Source organism: Mustelus asterias, chromosome 22, assembly GCF_964213995.1.
Source record: "Mustelus asterias chromosome 22, sMusAst1.hap1.1, whole genome shotgun sequence".
Lineage (NCBI taxonomy): Eukaryota > Metazoa > Chordata > Chondrichthyes > Carcharhiniformes > Triakidae > Mustelus > Mustelus asterias.
Window position 1 is genome coordinate 25537787 of NC_135822.1, and position 16338 is coordinate 25554124.

General features: G+C 42.2%; 1 protein-coding gene across 10 annotated transcripts in view; it reads left to right on the forward strand.

Annotated features, from left to right (window-relative positions):
* The window catches only part of atp13a2 (ATPase cation transporting 13A2), a 77862-nt gene that overhangs the window by 32908 nt on the left and 28616 nt on the right, over window positions 1–16338 (forward strand). For all 10 annotated transcript variants that reach the window (XM_078238987.1, XM_078238986.1, XM_078238993.1 and 7 more), the window contains 9 exons: window positions 219–386; window positions 1182–1240; window positions 2661–2766; window positions 3909–3988; window positions 7707–7784; window positions 9253–9322; window positions 10910–11044; window positions 14177–14243; window positions 15321–15452. In XM_078238987.1, coding sequence (XP_078095113.1) covers window positions 219–386; window positions 1182–1240; window positions 2661–2766; window positions 3909–3988; window positions 7707–7784; window positions 9253–9322; window positions 10910–11044; window positions 14177–14243; window positions 15321–15452 — 895 coding nt within the window. The remainder of the gene's footprint in view (window positions 1–218; window positions 387–1181; window positions 1241–2660; window positions 2767–3908; window positions 3989–7706; window positions 7785–9252; window positions 9323–10909; window positions 11045–14176; window positions 14244–15320; window positions 15453–16338) is intronic.

Below are 16338 nucleotides of genomic sequence, written 5' to 3' on the forward strand. Positions count from 1 at the left end.
TTAAAATCTTAACAAAAGATTTAAAATCTTAATTTAGGAAAGATGAATCACTAAAATTTTGAGATATTCGATTTTAAATGTGCCAAATTGTCACAACTATCTTATGTCTTTGCGAATGGCCTATTGGGAACTGAGTGGTACAGCTATTAACTGGAGTTCTGGGGCTTTTCTTGCAATGTGAATAACCTGGTACCAATGCTGACAAATTTTCTACGTAGGAGGTGACTGGATACCAGCGAGTGCAGTGGCGGGTAATTCTCTGCCATATTCTTACTGTGCTGACAGTGGGAATACTGTGGGTAATCTTTCATTGGAAGCCAGTTCTGGAAGTGCTTGCCAAGTGCCATCCCTGCCATCTGAGCCAGTCTGATTGGGTTGTAATCAAGGTAAGAAATAACCAGCTTTAACATGGCATATAGCTGACATTGAGATTTGAAGATAAGTTCTTGGAGTGGCAGCCCTCCTGAGGATGTTGCTATAACTTGCACTAAATGCCTATTGAGGTAGTTCACCAACAATTATTCAATTATTCGTTGGACTGTGCTTTCTTTGAGATTGTAGCTGATTGCCTTCCTATCTCAGCTGATTTTTCCATCCTTTCTTGAATGTATCTCTCCCTGTGGTGAGAATGATTGACCTATTATCAGCATTAATCAAGACCTGACGTTGTCCCCCTACAGATCTAATTTTTAGCAATGAAGGTGGAAGATAGGATGGTGAAAGCAATCTAGAAAGTTTTTAGCTCTGACTCTTGTTTCCATTATTTGTGTTGTGACCTCATGTTTAATGGCACGTACCTGACTTGCTTTAATGGTGAGTCATTTTACTATAAGTCAATACCTGTCTGTAAATATGCTCAGCTGAACAAACGGTCATATAGCCGAAGAGGAAGCTTCATAAAGGAGTTTGATGTTGCCACAATTCTCCTTTAAATTGTAGAACGGCCGTGCAGCTTTAAAGATTGATTAAGGATCAGCCAGTATATGTTTTTTGTTCTTTTAAGATTTTTATTGGTTATATAGATTTCTGAGGACTATATATTAATCGTACAAAATATTTAAAACATTTAGTTCTGAGATGTTTCTTTGATTTACTTCAATTGTTGGTTGCAAAAAATAAAGTTTAAGAAATATGTAAAGATCAGATTGACTGCAGCTACGGTTTAAACTGGTCTCTTGCAGGATTCATTTAACCAGCAGTTCGTAGCCAAAGTTTGGACAGAAGAGATAGAGGATGATTGGTTAGTTCTTCTATGTTAATCAGAGTAACTGTGCATGTGGAATGACTGAAACTGCCCTGAACAGCGACTGCTTTAATCTATGTTTATTGGATTATTGAAATGGTTACCTAAAGATCTGGAGATATTAAACATATGTATGTCTGACCCGGCCGAGCTGACAGCAGGAATACTACAACGGGCGTTAGTGCTTTGGGCTGACGAGAGGGATTTGGCTATGTAATGACCCTTGCTGGGAAGTACACCAGACAAGTGAGGATAGAATCAGGCTCTGCTTTAGTGTGCACCACAGTTAAATAGTCCATTCATATGCACTGCTTGCCTCAGAAATGAAGAGTGGCTACTTTGGGTGGGGTGGGAAAGGGGCGGGGGGGGGGGGGGGGGGGCAGGTGGGTGCGCGGCTGTGGTGGTGGTGGTTACTGGGGTCAGCTGGCTACTGTGAAAACCCATCTTTACAAGAATATAGGCACCAAATATTCTGTAATTTTCCATAGCCAGAATGAAGGAACTTGCAGGATACGTGGTTCCTGTTTGCTGAAGGTTATCCATGCCAAATCAAATCCTTTTCTTGCCCCACCTTTTACATTTCAGCAAAATACTTAGCTAATTTTTTCCCACCACTTAGGTGGCACGGTAGCACAGTGGTTAGCACTGCTGCTTCACAGCTCCAGGGACCTGGGTTCGATTCCCGACTTGGGTCACTGTCTGTGTGGAGTTTGCACATTCTCCTCGTGTCTGCGTGGGTTTCCTCCGGGTGCTCCGGTTTCCTCCCACAGTCCAAAGGTGTGCGGGTTAGGTTGATTGGCCATGCTAAAAAAAAATTGTCCCTTAGTGTCCTGAGATGTGTAGGTTAGAGGGATTAGCGGGTAAAAGTGTAGGGATATGGGGGTAGGGCCTGGGTGGGATTGTGGTCGGTGCAGACTAGATGGGCCGAATGGCCTCCTCCTGCACTATAGGGTTTCTATGTTTCGATGATTTCTATGATTCACTTCGCTGCATGCTCTATTTGTAGCATCCTCGCCCTACCTTAGCAGACATCCACCGAGTTAAAACTACTCGGACCTGTGCCTCTCGTCATTAAGCAATCAGGCGAACTAGAAGGGTAGGTGGTCTTCAGGAACTAGGACTGTTAACTAAAACTGGTTGTGGTTGCACTGGTGTTGATCCTACCTCAGTCAAGTAGGAATGATGAAGTTGATAGGTCAATGGTCCAATCCTGTGCTCTGTTTGAAGGAGGATGATATAAATGCGTGAGGGACAGAGTACTGTTACATTTTGAACAATGGAATACTGTTACAGAAAACCTGGGGCTAGAACTGCCAATGCCTCAATCTACTTGGCCATTACAAGTTATCAGAATGTGTACCATGTCAACCAGTTCTCCCTGTAATACTCCTTGCTTTTCCGTGTCTCTCTTTTAAAGTTTTCACCCACTTGAACCTTGTGAAGATGATAACCGAATTACTTTAGCCATAGGAGTGCTTGAAGATGATTGGAAGGACACTATTCAACTTCAGAAGCAGGAGGAGGTAGGGGATTGTATATATTACTAGCTAAGTAAACATGTATAACAGAGGTAGAATTCTTAAGTGATATGAATTTGAGCAATCTCTATCTTGTTCCCATTGAACTCTGGTCCAAAATAAAACACATTTGATAGGCAGTCTCATTTGGAAAAGAATGGGAAATGGGGAAAAAAGTGTCACACTGGTGTAGCAGTGGAAAAACGTTTTTTAAATTAGTTCATAAGATGTGGAGGTCACTGACTATGTCAGAATTTATTGTCCATCCCTGGTTTCCTTTGGGAAGGTGGTGGTGACCTGGCTTCTTGAACCTCTGCAGTCCATGTGGTGAAGATCTTCCTGCAGTGCTGTTAGGCGAGTTTCAAGATCTTGACCCAGCACCAGCGAAAACTGATGATATTTTCCCAAGTCAGATTGATTAGTGACTTGGAGTTTTTGGAAGAGCCTTTCCCATCCACCTACTATTGCCCTCTACATGGTAGAGAATTTGGCAGTTGTTGGCGAAGAAGCCTATGCTACGTACTGCAGTTGCAGTGCATTGGTGGAGGAAGGAGTCAATATTTATGGGATCCCAACCAAGCAAATTTGCTTTGTTTTCAAGAGTTGAGCTGTTTGAGTATTGGAGTTGCATTCGTCCAAGCAAGTGGCGAGCTTTCCATCACAGTTGCAAGGTGAATCATTTTTGCAGAGTACTCAGTCTATGACCTGTTCTTGCAGCTTCAGGGTATATGTGGCTGGTGCAGTTAAGTTCCTAGTTTAATGCTGAACTGCAGGATGCTGATAGTGGGGGATTCAACACCAGCATGTTGTTGGGGAAGAATAAAGGAAGCTTTGCTTTGCATCTTACCTGGGAATCCTTGAATGTGGCGTTAGGCACCTACAAGAGGAAGTGTTTTACTATGTTTTATAATGCTAATTAGCTATTTGTCATAATTTTCCTCTTTAGTCATTACATTTTATTGAGCCCAATTAACTGTCATGGAAAGGTAAAATGTCCTGAAGCTGCCTTTTCTGTGTCATGAATAATTCAAATTTCAATAATTAGCAGCACCTGAGCTGACATGATATTGCTGTGCTCGGGGTTCCTTCTAAGTTTGTAGCAGATTCACCTTCTAATCTTTATAACAGTGCTCTCTCTTTCTTAAAAGAAAAATGTGATTCGTTACTACACTTTTGAGGGTTTACGCTACATTTGGATTGAGAAGAGACAAAGCTTCTGCAAACTCGGGTACGTAAATTTGCATAGGAATACTTGGTGACGCTGCAGTGTTGCTCATTGGGAATTGGCCTCCTCCTCCTATGGAATTGTACTCTGAACCAGTTTGGAATAGATCCTTTGGACTCTTTTGCTTTTGAGTGTGTTTTCTCTATGCTTCCATCACATTTTCAACTGGCAATAGTGCATCCTATGATGTACATACTTCCATTTACACAAGTGGGACATTTAGTGGTATATCATATCTTCAAAATCTTGATTTTTCTCTGTTGTACAGTAGAAAACAAATTAATAAACCTCATGTGAGGTAAGAAGTATTCCCATCTCTCCCATAGCCATCGCTCCCACCCTTAAAAAAAACACTGTAGTTGACATGTTGAAAGTATCCTGGCAAATGCAGATAGTGCTATGTTGATTTAATTTCTATTGCAAAGAACTGTGTATTTCGGTTTGGGATCAAAAAATATAATGTGCAGGATGGTCATTGAGGGTTAAAAGGAAAAATAGGAATGAGCTAAATCAGGAAGTGCTAATTAGATGATGTCAAGTCTGGGTTTTGGAAAGCTATGAAGAAAGGAAAATTGTAGGAGTGAAAGAATTCCACAATTTTGTGGTTCCAGGCTATTACTGCAGCTTAGTTTAGTGACTAGTATGAGATGTGCCTGACTGACAAAAGATTGTGTGAAACCTGGAAAGATATGGATCAGTATCAAGCAATGGTTTCTCATCCTACTTTCACACTGTTACCCCCAGTGTCTCCCTAACATCTATTTTTGGCCACCTCCTCTTCTCCATCTATATGCTGGCCTTTGATAAGATCCACTGCCACATGGGGTCAGCTTCAACATATACAATGTCATCGCCCAGCTCTTAACTCTCTCCTATTTCTCTAATTCCTTTTACTTTTTTTGTCAGACTGCTTGATTGATACCCAGAATAAGCTGCTTCAATTGACCATCAAAGAGACCAAAGCTACCCTTGTGGGCGTTGTCAAAAACTCCATAATCTTACCATTATCCTCGGCTGGTAACAAGTTTGCCTGGTTGGCCTCCTCTCGATCTTCCTCTCTTCCTTCAAGACTATCCTTAAAAACCTACTACTTTCACAAGCTTCGATATCTGCCTTTGCTGACCAGTGATCACAATTCTATAAGTTTCAAGATACTTGTAGGAAAGTGAAAAGAGTGAAAGTTACTAAACTGGAGGAAGGCTAACTATGACCGTATTAGGCAGGAGCTAGGGAATGTAGACTGGGGGGGGGGCTGTTTGAGGGTAAATCCACATCCGATATGTGGGAGTCTTTTAAAAGTCAGTTGTTAACAATTCAAGACAAGTACGTCCCTGTAAAAATGAAGGATAAAGATGGCAAGATTCAGGAACCCTGGATGACAAGAGAGATAGTGAGCTTAGTGAAAAAGAAGGAGACATACATAAATTTCAGGGAATTGAAAACAGATAAGGCTCTTGAGGAATACAAAGATATCAGGAAAGAGCTTAAACAGGGACTTAGGAGGGCTAAAAGGGACCATGAAATGTCCCTGGCAGGCAGGATTAAGGGGATTCCCAAGGCGCTTTATGCGTATGTAAGGAGGAAGAGGGTCGCTAAGGAAAGAGTGGGTCCACTCAAGGACAGTAGAGGGAATTTGTATGTGGAGCCAAATGAGGTGGGTGAGGTCCTTGTTAATAAATACTTTGCATCAGTATTCACAAAGGAAAAAGATGTGGCGGAGAGCAGAAAGGAGCATGTTGACATTCTAGGACATGTTGAAATAAAAAGGGAGGATTGGAGGTTTTGAAAAACATTAAGGTGGAGAAGTCCCCAGCGCCAGATAGGGTCTATCCCAGAATACTGAGAGAGGCGAGGGAAGAAATTGCTGAGGCCTTGGCCAAAATCTTTGTATCCTCTTTAGCCACAGGCGAGGTACCAGAGGATTGGAGCGTAGCTAACATTGTTCGCCTGTTTAAGAAGGGCAAAAGAGACAATCCGGAAAATTACAGGCCTATGAGTCTTATGTCAGCGGTGAGGAAATTATTGGAGAAGATTCTTAGGGACAGGATATACTCACATCTGGAAGAGAATAGGCCTATTAGCAATTGGCAGCATGGTTTTGTGAAGGGGAGGTCATGTCTCACAAACTTGATTGAGTTCTTTGAGGAAGTGACAAAAAAAGTTGACCAGGGCACAATAGTGGATGTTGTATACATGGACTTACATAGAATCCCTACAGTGCAGAAGGAGGTCATTTGGCCCATTGAGTCTGCACTGACAACAATCCCACCTAGGCCCTATCCCCATAACCCCACATATTTACCCCGCTAATCCCTCTAACCTATGCATCGTGGGACACTAAGGGACAATTTAGCAGGGCCAATGCATCTAACCCGCACATCTTTGGACTGCGGGAGGAAACTGGAGCATCCAGAGGAAACCCATGCAGACATGGGAAGAATGTGCAAATTCCACACACAGTGACCCAAGCCGGGAATCGAATCCAGGTCCCTGGGGCTAGCCACCGTGCTGCCCCTAACTTTAGTAAAACTTTCGATAAGGTTTTTCATGGCAGGCTGATACAGAAGATGAAGTCATATGGGATCCAAGGTGAGCTGATAAGATGGATACAAAACTGGCTTAGGCATAGAAAGCAGAGACTCGCAGTGGAAAGGTACTTTTCTAACTGGAGGTCTGTGACAAGCGGTGTTCCATATGGATCAGTGCTGGGGCCTCTGTTGTTTGTAATATATAAATAAATGATTTGGAGGAAAATGTAGGTGGTCTGATCAGTAAATTTGCAGATGATACAAAAGTTGGGGGAGTAGTGGATAGGAGGATTGTCAGAGGATACAGCAGGATATAAATCGGCTGGGGGGAAAGATGGAATTTAGATAAATGTGAGGTCATGTGATTTGGAAGGTCTACTGCAGAAAAAAGGTATACAGTAAATGGTGCCCTTAGAAATATTAGCATACAGGGGGATCTAGGTGTGCAGATCCATAGTTCCCTGAAAGTGGCAACTCCGGTGAACAAAGTGGTCAGGAAGGCGTATAGCATACTAGCCTTCATCGGTCGGGGCGTTGAGTATAGGAATTGGAAAATCATGTTGCAGCTGTATAAGACTTTGGTTAGGCCGCATTTGGAGTATTGTGTATGATTCTGGTCACCACACTACTGGAAGGATGTTGATGCATTGGAAAGGGTGCAGAAGAGATTTACCAGGATGTTGCCTGGTATGGAGGATATGGACTATGAAGAAAAGTTGAACAAACTTTAATTGTTTTCATTGGAGCTTTGGAGGATATGGGGGGATCTGATAGAGGTTTACAAGATTATGACAGGGTTGGATAGAATGGATACTTGGGGACATAGGTGGAACGTGAGAGGGGGAAAGTTTAAAAGAGATATAAGGGGGAAGTTTTTTCTCACACACCGTGGTGAATGCCTGGAATGTGCTGCTGGGGCAGGTGATGGAAGCAGATTCTATAAGAACGTTCAAGGGGCATCTGGATAGATACGTGAATAGAGGGAAATGGACCATGTAGAGGCAAGAAAATATTAGAGAGGCATCTGTGTCGGCACAGACTTGGTGGGTTGAAGGCCCTGTTCCTGTGCTGTACTGTTCTTTGTTCATTATTCTTTACCTCTGCAAAGTACTTTGGGACATTTTTTTTGCCATTATCAATGCTATGTAAATGCAATTTGTTTTGTGTGAGATTTCAATATTAATATTTTTCAGTGTTCTTGAAGAGGCAGTGACATGTGAAGACATCTACAGACAGCAGAGGGGTCTCAGCAGACACAATCAAAATACAAAGTGAGTACTCAGCAGATTTATTGTATCTAAAGAGTTGGAATGTTTTGCAGAAATATCCCTGCCAACAAGCGATTGGGTAAAGCTCCAAGGAGGGGGTATATCTGTTTTAATGGTGGTTTGTCACAATAACATGCGTGATGGTCATGTAGCTTAATTTGTATCCAGCTAAATGGAGAACACATTTTGAGGATGATTCCTATTTTTCTGAGAGGATTTGTGCTGTTGAGATAGACACATTAAGAAAAGTGAAATTACCTCTTGGTAGTTGACTACTTTATTTGCTTAAAAAGAGGAAGGTGCATCTCTAGAAAGTACGTGCTCAATTGTTGGCATGAGTTGAGTTGGCCATTATCTGCTGCAGCAACTGTTGGAACACTGTCAATCAGCCTCTCAAGCCTGGTCCGCTACTGTCTGTCAAATTCCATTTGCCTGTCTGCTATCTATATCCCTTGGTACCCAGGCTTAACAAAAATCTACCAACCTCAGTAATAAACATTTCAGTTGACTGAAAGCAAGATCGGACTTGGCTGTGATGTGCTCCATGGATGAACAGATCGCTGACATTCACCATGTGGATCCCACCACAGCAAATCTGGAATTAAAAGTCTAATGATAACCATGAATCCTTATCGATTTTTATAGAAAGACATCTGGTTTACTAACATCCTTTAGGGAAGGATATCTGCTGTCATTACCTGGTCTGGCCTACATTTGACACCTGATGCACAGTACTGTTGTTGACCCCTAACTACTCCCTGAAATAGACTTGCAAGCCACTCAGTTCAGGAGCAATTACAGATGGGCAATAAGTTTGAAGTTTTCAATTTTATTTATTAGTGTCATAAGTAGGCTTATATTAACACTGCAATGAAGTTACTGTGAAAATACCCCAGTCGCCACACTCCGGCTCCTGTTCGGGTACACTGAGGGAGAATTTAGCATGGCCAATGCACTTAACCAGCATGTATTTCGGACTGTGGGAGAAACCAGAGTACCTGGAGGAAACCCACGCAGACACTGGGAGAACGTGCGGGCTGCACACACACTGACTTAAACCGGGAGTTGAACCAGGGTCCCTGGCACTGTGAGGCAGCAGTGTTAACCACTGTGCCACTGTGTCGCCCCAAACTGGCCTTGCCAGCGGTGCGCACATCCCATGAAAGAATAAAAAATAAACTTGGTAAAATCCCAGAGGGGTATTTGTGGCCATGAAGCCTGAGCCTACCAAGAGTCTGTCTCTCCAGGAGATGGGGATATAATATGAAATCAAATTTTGTACAGAAGTAGACACAGGGAGATAACTAAACATGTCACACCATAGAGTATAATATTCGTGTGCTTATAATTTGTCCATTTGATCTCCAGATTCACACAAGGATAGTCAAATATGTAAATCATTGAATTGAAACCTGATAAGGTACAGAATATGTGCCCATCATGTTATCAGTTATTTGTTTTTCTCTTGCAGAAGACGGGTATATGGACCAAACGTGATTGATGTGCCTGTAAAGACATACTTCAGACTATTGATTGAGGAGGTGAGTCAGGGTCTTTTTTTTATATAGGTAACAGTCCAGTTTATGGGTCAGGTGGAAAGTATAGAAACATAGAAAACTACAGCACAAAACAGGCCCTTCGGCCCCACAAGTTGTGCCGAACATAACCCTACCTTTTAGGCCTATCTATAACCCTCCATCCTATTAAGTCCCATGTACTCATCCAGGAGTTTCTTAAAAGACCCTATTGAGTTTGCCTCCACCACCACTGACGGCAGCCGATTCCACTCGCCCACCACCCTCTGTGTGAAAAACTTTCCCAATAGTGCTATAGTGGTTAAGTCGCCCATTTTGCAGTGACGTGCTAGCCTGAGATATTGGGGCTCCAAAATTCAGTGTGCTTGGTTGGAGACTGGTTGGTACACTCGGGTATGTTCCTGGTCTCACTCATGCTGTTGTGCGCAGATTGAAATGGGACTTGGCACTTCTTCACAAGGAAAGGGGAATCATCAGTACAATTACATTGGTGCACCATATAATTGCTCGTAGAGAGGCAGTACCCCTCATCTTATTGACCCTTAAAGATACTCTTTCCATTTAAGTGGGGTGGTTGGGGTGCAAGAGATCAAAACTTCTATTATTTAGTCAGGGTGAAAACACTTGTCCAAAAGTAAGCACTTCCTATATTAGTTGAACTCAAATTGTAATTATCAGTCGAAGACCCTGGGTCTCTTCCTTTCAGCTTAATCCAAATAAAGGTGCAAACAGTGTGGGTCTGTAGACAAACAATGATTCCACCTTTAGTCTGTGTCGTGTGATTGTCGCTGCATCTGTACAGGGCATTGGTGAGGCTGCAGCTGGAATACTGTGTGCAGTATTGGTCCCCTTATTTGCGGAAGGATATATTGGCCTTGGAGGGAGTGCAGAGAAGGTTCACCAGGTTGATACCAGAGATGAGGGGTGCTGATTATGAGGAGAGACTGAGCAGATTGGGTTTGTACTCGTTGGAATTTAGAAGGCTGAGGGGGGATCTTATAGAGACCTATAAGATAATGAAGGGGTTGGATAGGGTAGAGGTGGAGAGATTCTTTCCACTTAGAAAGGAAGCTAGAACTAGAGGGCACAGCCTCAAAATAAAGGGGGGTCAGTTTAGGACAGAGTTGAGGAGGAACTTCTTCTCTGAGGGTGGTGAATCTCTGGAATTCTCTGCCCACTGAAGTGGTGGAGGCTACCTCGTTGAATATGTTTAAATCACGGATAGATGTTTCCCTGATCGGTAAGGGAATTAGGGGTTATAGGGATCAGGCGGGTAAGTGGAACTGATCCACTTCAGATCAGCCATGATCTTATTGAATGGCGGGGCAGGCTCGAGGGGCTAGATGGCCTACTCCTGCTCCTATTTCTTATGTTCTTATGATTGGCTGTGGCACTGGAGGTTAAATGACTCCAGTGGAATCTTAATGTAATGTTCAACAAGCAAAAAGGAATTAACTCTGGGAAAGGTGAATAGCAGCCCTTTTGCTTTTCAGTGTTTCTGCTCTCTGGCCTTTTCTGGTTATTACAACCTCTTAATTCTGAAACTGTATGCTGCAGTTTTAAAAAGTAATTTGATTTTTTTCCCCATTTCAGGTGCTGAATCCTTTCTACATTTTCCAGATCTTCAGTATTATACTTTGGATCACAGAGCAATACTACTACTATGCGGGGTGCATCCTGTTCATCTCAATAATATCCATTGGTATATCCCTATACCAGACACATAAGGTACAACATGAAGGGATAATTCACAGGGTGTGACAGACCTAAAGACCCATTACTGGAAATAAAATCATTTTGGTGTCTGAATATCATTTCAAATATGCAACAAAATTGGGTTATATATAAATGAATATTTACATCATCCTGCTAACTGGGAAGCAGTCATTGCAGGCATTTGACAAATTTCCACTGATTCACCTAATATTTAAAGGGGTTTCTCAAACACCCTGCCTACTTATTTTGAATGTTGTTTTGTCTTTTTAATGAAGCTGGAGCTTTCCTCCTATTGTATGGTCAGTACAGCAAGTTTTGGAAGCAAAGTGTGAAGGTTTTGTATATATGAGACTTGGGGATAATGGAAGCTTGCACTCGTTCTGGAGAACTAGAAGGAATGCAGCTGCTACTTAGACTCGGTGGCCGGAAATTTCTAGCTGTTGATGCTGACGGGACCTTCTGATCCCACCGATGCCACACCTTGTGGCGTGGGGTGAAGTCAATTGAAATCTCATTGACAGCAGAGGGACCAGAAGATCACGCCATCGACCAATGGCACGCCGCCTCCCACCACAAGGAACACACGGGGAGGCCCATTGCTTCGAGAACCTTAAACCTTTCTTAACTTGGAGTGAGGGAAGGTAGTCTGAACCTTTTACTAGTTGTGTTCTTAGTACAATGAGAACTTTTGAGACACTTTATAGTGATTTTTAATTCATGGGGACAATCTGATAATGGAGAGAGCTGAATTCCGACTGAGGGTATAAGCTGCCTAATCATACAGTCCGATACAGTGCAGACAGTATAATACATTAAAGGAAGTGAATGTTAGTTTCTATTCTCTATCCTCCTGCCCCTATTAAAATGAATTGTCTAGAAAGGGGGTCTAACTACATTGGTGTTGCTAGAAGATGCCTTTGATGCATATTATTTACTGAACTACCTGTAGTTTAGGCCACCTTCCTATGGTGTGGTGAAACTCAGATTCCCAGCATTGTGCAATTTTTTCTTGTTGTTTCCACAAAAATAATGGAAATAAGTTAAATGGCTATAAATGAAATCAAATGTTTTAGATTACACAATGATTCTAGACGTTGAAGGTTGAGCTACTGCTAACTGTCGGGAATCCAAATCATTATCCCCAAAACAATTCAGTCTGGGAGAGTCAATATTACTGTTACATTACTGGTACAAGACAATCAAAGCATCGTGTGATATGATACTGAACCTTACAGAGGCAAGAGCTTCCAGGTCAAATCTCCAGTCTGCAGTTAGCTGAGCTCAACCGGGGTCCAGAGAAGAGAAACATCTGTAAGATCCCTGCTTCTCATGAGTGATCACTGGAAAACGTGTGAATGTCAGCTGAGAGGATCAGGTTCAATTGATACCCTCCATAGCTTAATAATGTTTGGGTGCTGGACCAGAATCTCCCCAAGTTACACTAGACCCCAACATTTTTTCTTTTTGGTATAAATGGAGGATAGGATATTGTGACAATACTATGCCTTCAAGAAATGTATTTGTGTCATGTTTTTTGTGAAGGACTTTTGTTAGAATTTTCAGTTCTATTTACCTGGTGCTGCTTTGTCTCCAAAAGGCAACCCACATGCTGAGCATGAAGAAGCATAATTGATCCTAATTGTCGGAGTATTTGTTTTAATCTGGGCTAACGCAGTTTTGTATTTTAGTGTTTTCCCTTGGGGTTTTCAGAGTAGGGTTTAATTAGGTTGATTGACAGGAAAATCATGACTGGGTGGAGCTAGGCTTAGAGAGAGAAACAAGCAATCAGTTGCTGTTTTGAATCTTTACAGTGTGGTAGCTCTGTCTGCCTGTCTCTTTCTGGAGATTGGAGTCTGGAACCTGCCAGAAAATAGGTCTCTTTCTCGGAAGCTCTGCTGTTTGAAGGAGAACTTTCTCTGGAGGCTGCTGTCTGGAATTCAGACGACCGGTGTGTCTTTGTGCCTCTGTCCAGAGGTGTTAAAAGGCTGGAAGACTAGCACCCCATGTAAGCCTGTGTTTTAGCAGTTAAGAATTATACCCTGTCATGTTTAAGTATTTTAATTGGTAAACATTCTTTTGTCATATTTTAACTGTGTTGTTAAGTAAAGATTGTTTTAATAAAAGCATCCTAATGGGTTAATAGAATCACACCTGGAGCGAAACACTTTTATGATTGCAATAATACCAAAATCAAAAAAAGTTGGGGGTTAGGCTAATTTCATAATATACCTTGGAGTTTCTGATCTGGTCCCTAACAGTATCTTTCCAAGAGTGATTCCACTGACAAAGTTTGGATCTTTTGTAGTAAAACAAACTATTTAAAAACACAGTTTAAATAAAACTCCAATAAATGAAGCAGCTGAACCATTAACTGTTGAAAAATACTTGAAATGAAAGGAAGTAACTTTACTTTCTAGCTGATGACTGTTCCAGTTCCAAATAAGCCCCATTATACATAGATCAACATCACTTTTATCCTGAATTGAGGGAGCACAGACCTCATGGGTTTGTATGGGTGGAGGGTAAATCAAAGACTAACATTTTGGCCACCTGCATCAGAATCATAGAATCCCTATAAGAGTAGAAGGAGGCCATTTGGCCCATTGAGTCTGCACTGGCCACAATCCCATCCAGGCCCTGTTCCCACAATCCCACACATCTACCCTGCCAATCCCCTGACACTAGGCTCAATTTATCATGACCTAGCCCGCACGTCTTTGGACTGTGGGAGGAAACCGGAGCACCCGGAGGAAACCCACGCAGACATGGAGATTGTGAAGACTCCACATAGACAGTGACCCTAGGCTGGAATTGAACCCAGGTCCCTGGCGCTGTGAGGCAACAGTGCTTGCCACTACTCAACCACTAATTTGAGTAGTTGTTTTGTATATATTTACCTGTATCATGTAAGTGTGTCGTGTATTTACTTAAACATCCCGCCACCATCCAGTGTGTGGAAAACACACACACACTCTGCATTTGTTGCTAAAATCCACACACACTGCTGAATTACATGCCTAACTGTGAAGCCTATTACCCTTCTTTATTTACTTACTGAAAAAGCAATTTGTCTTGTGGCTAATTTATTAGACATCATGACTGATATTGTTACTGATTGAAACTGTTTTCTTTCTTTGCACACAGCAAAGTGTAACATTGAGGGATATGGTAAAGCTAATGCTCAATGTCCGAATCCGCAGAGAAACTGGAGGTGAGTGATTGATGCTATTACTTTATAATAAAGTAAGTAGTAGATTGGCTGGATTGTCTTACATATGGGCAATTCATGGTGTAAAGCTTGTTACCAGATAGTAGCATGTGGGATGGAGATGGTGCTTAAAACAATTAGAGTATCTTTGTTCCTGAGTTATTGGCAAGGCTTTACCCATTCCAGTATTGAATTCTTGACATAAGTGTGTGGTCCAGTTCCTCTACTGTACTGTTAACTGATCTCAGCTCGGATCTTTAGGAATATAGAAACAGGAGTTGACTATTTAGCCCATTAAGCCTGATCAATTAGATTTGCACCTCAACTAAAGAAATAATTTTAATTTGGAGACCACATCTGGAGTACTGTACACAGTATTGGTCTCTGTATTTAAGGAAAGGTGTAAATGCATTGGAAGCAGTTCAGGGAAGGTTTACTTACGACAATTATACCTGGAATGGGCGGGTTGTTTTGAGGAAAGGCTGGACGGACAGACTAGGCTTGTATCCAGCGTTCAGAAAAGTAAGAGGTGACTTGACTGAAACATGTAAAATCCTGAGCGGACTTGACAGATTGGATGTGGAAAGGATGTATCCTCTTGTGGGAGAACCTAGAACTAAGGGCCGCTGCTTAAAAATAAAAGATTGTCCATTTAAGACAGATGAGGATTTTTTTTTCTGAGGGCTGGGTGACTTTAGAATTCTCTTCCCCAAATAATGGTTGAGACAATCTTTGAACATCTTTATGGCAGAAGTAAGTGGATTCTTGATTAGCATGGGCTTGAAGGGTTACTGGGGAGGTAGGAATGTGAAGTTGAGGTTAAAATTAGATCAGCCATGAGATAGCAGAGACACATTTGGGTACAAACAGATTAAGCTTTTGTATAAAAATTATGCAGACTATAATTTTTTGCCCTATAATGTTTGTTTACACATTCTGTAAAAGTACTCGTTGTGATAACCTCATGATTATACTTTAGGCTGTAAGTGAATTCAGTCTTTTACTTGACTTTCTGTGGCCTTGTCCTCGAGTCTGCCTCTCCTGTATTATGCTGATGGGGTTAATTGGTTTATTTTACAGAAGAGGAAATGGTGAATTCTCAGGATTTAGTACCCGGCGACTGCATTGTGATTCCGGAAAATGGGATTCAAGTCCCATGTGATGCAGCACTCCTAACTGGAGAGTGTATGGTCAATGAGAGCATGCTTACAGGTGACACCCAAACTGAACCTGTTCTGTTTTTTTTTCTCCTTGCCATCCTGAAGGTGCTGGCTGTCTGGTCAATGGTTCCACTGATCTATGGCTCCACAGGTGCCAGTCACTCTGTGGCAGTCTCATCTAAGTGATTATTCATGTGTGAGCCTAAATTATGAACTTTAAAGTGTTATTTAGCCACAAACCCAATTCTGTACGATTTAAGTCCACGCAAGTGCATGTTCATTATAAGAATCATAAAATCCTACAGTGCAGAAGAGGCCATTCAGCCCATTGAGTCTGCACCAACCACAATCCCACCCAGGCCCTATCCCCGTAACCCCATGCATTTACCCTAGCTGACACTAAGGGACAATTTAGCATGGCCAATCCACCTAACCCACACATCTTTGGACTGTGGGAGGAAACCGGAGCACCTGGAGGAAACACACGCAGACACGGGGAAATGTGGAAACTCCACACAGACAATGACCCAAGCCGGGAATCGAACCCGGGGCCCTGGTGCTGTAAGGCAGCAGTCCTAACCACTGTGCCACCTAACTAAATTTTCTCCTCCCTGATTCATGGACATGCAACACGGACTGAAAAGAATGTGGTACCTTCTGGGAAATTTTCTTATTCAATGTGGACTGTTAGAGAACGCCTCTGAATTTCCTCTGGAAATTGGTGCCCAGCCTCTGAGTGAAGCATCTGCTCCCGGGTGAGGGAGATGCATTTGAAGTCTGCAAATATATGTCTTGAGCACAATTCAGGATGTAATGCTATCAACATCCTCACATATTAGATAGACAGAGACATTCCTGCCAACTGTTGGGAATCCTTCCCAGAACAGCGTTATTACAGTGCAAGTAGCGTAAAGCATATCCTTGCATTTATTGGTTAG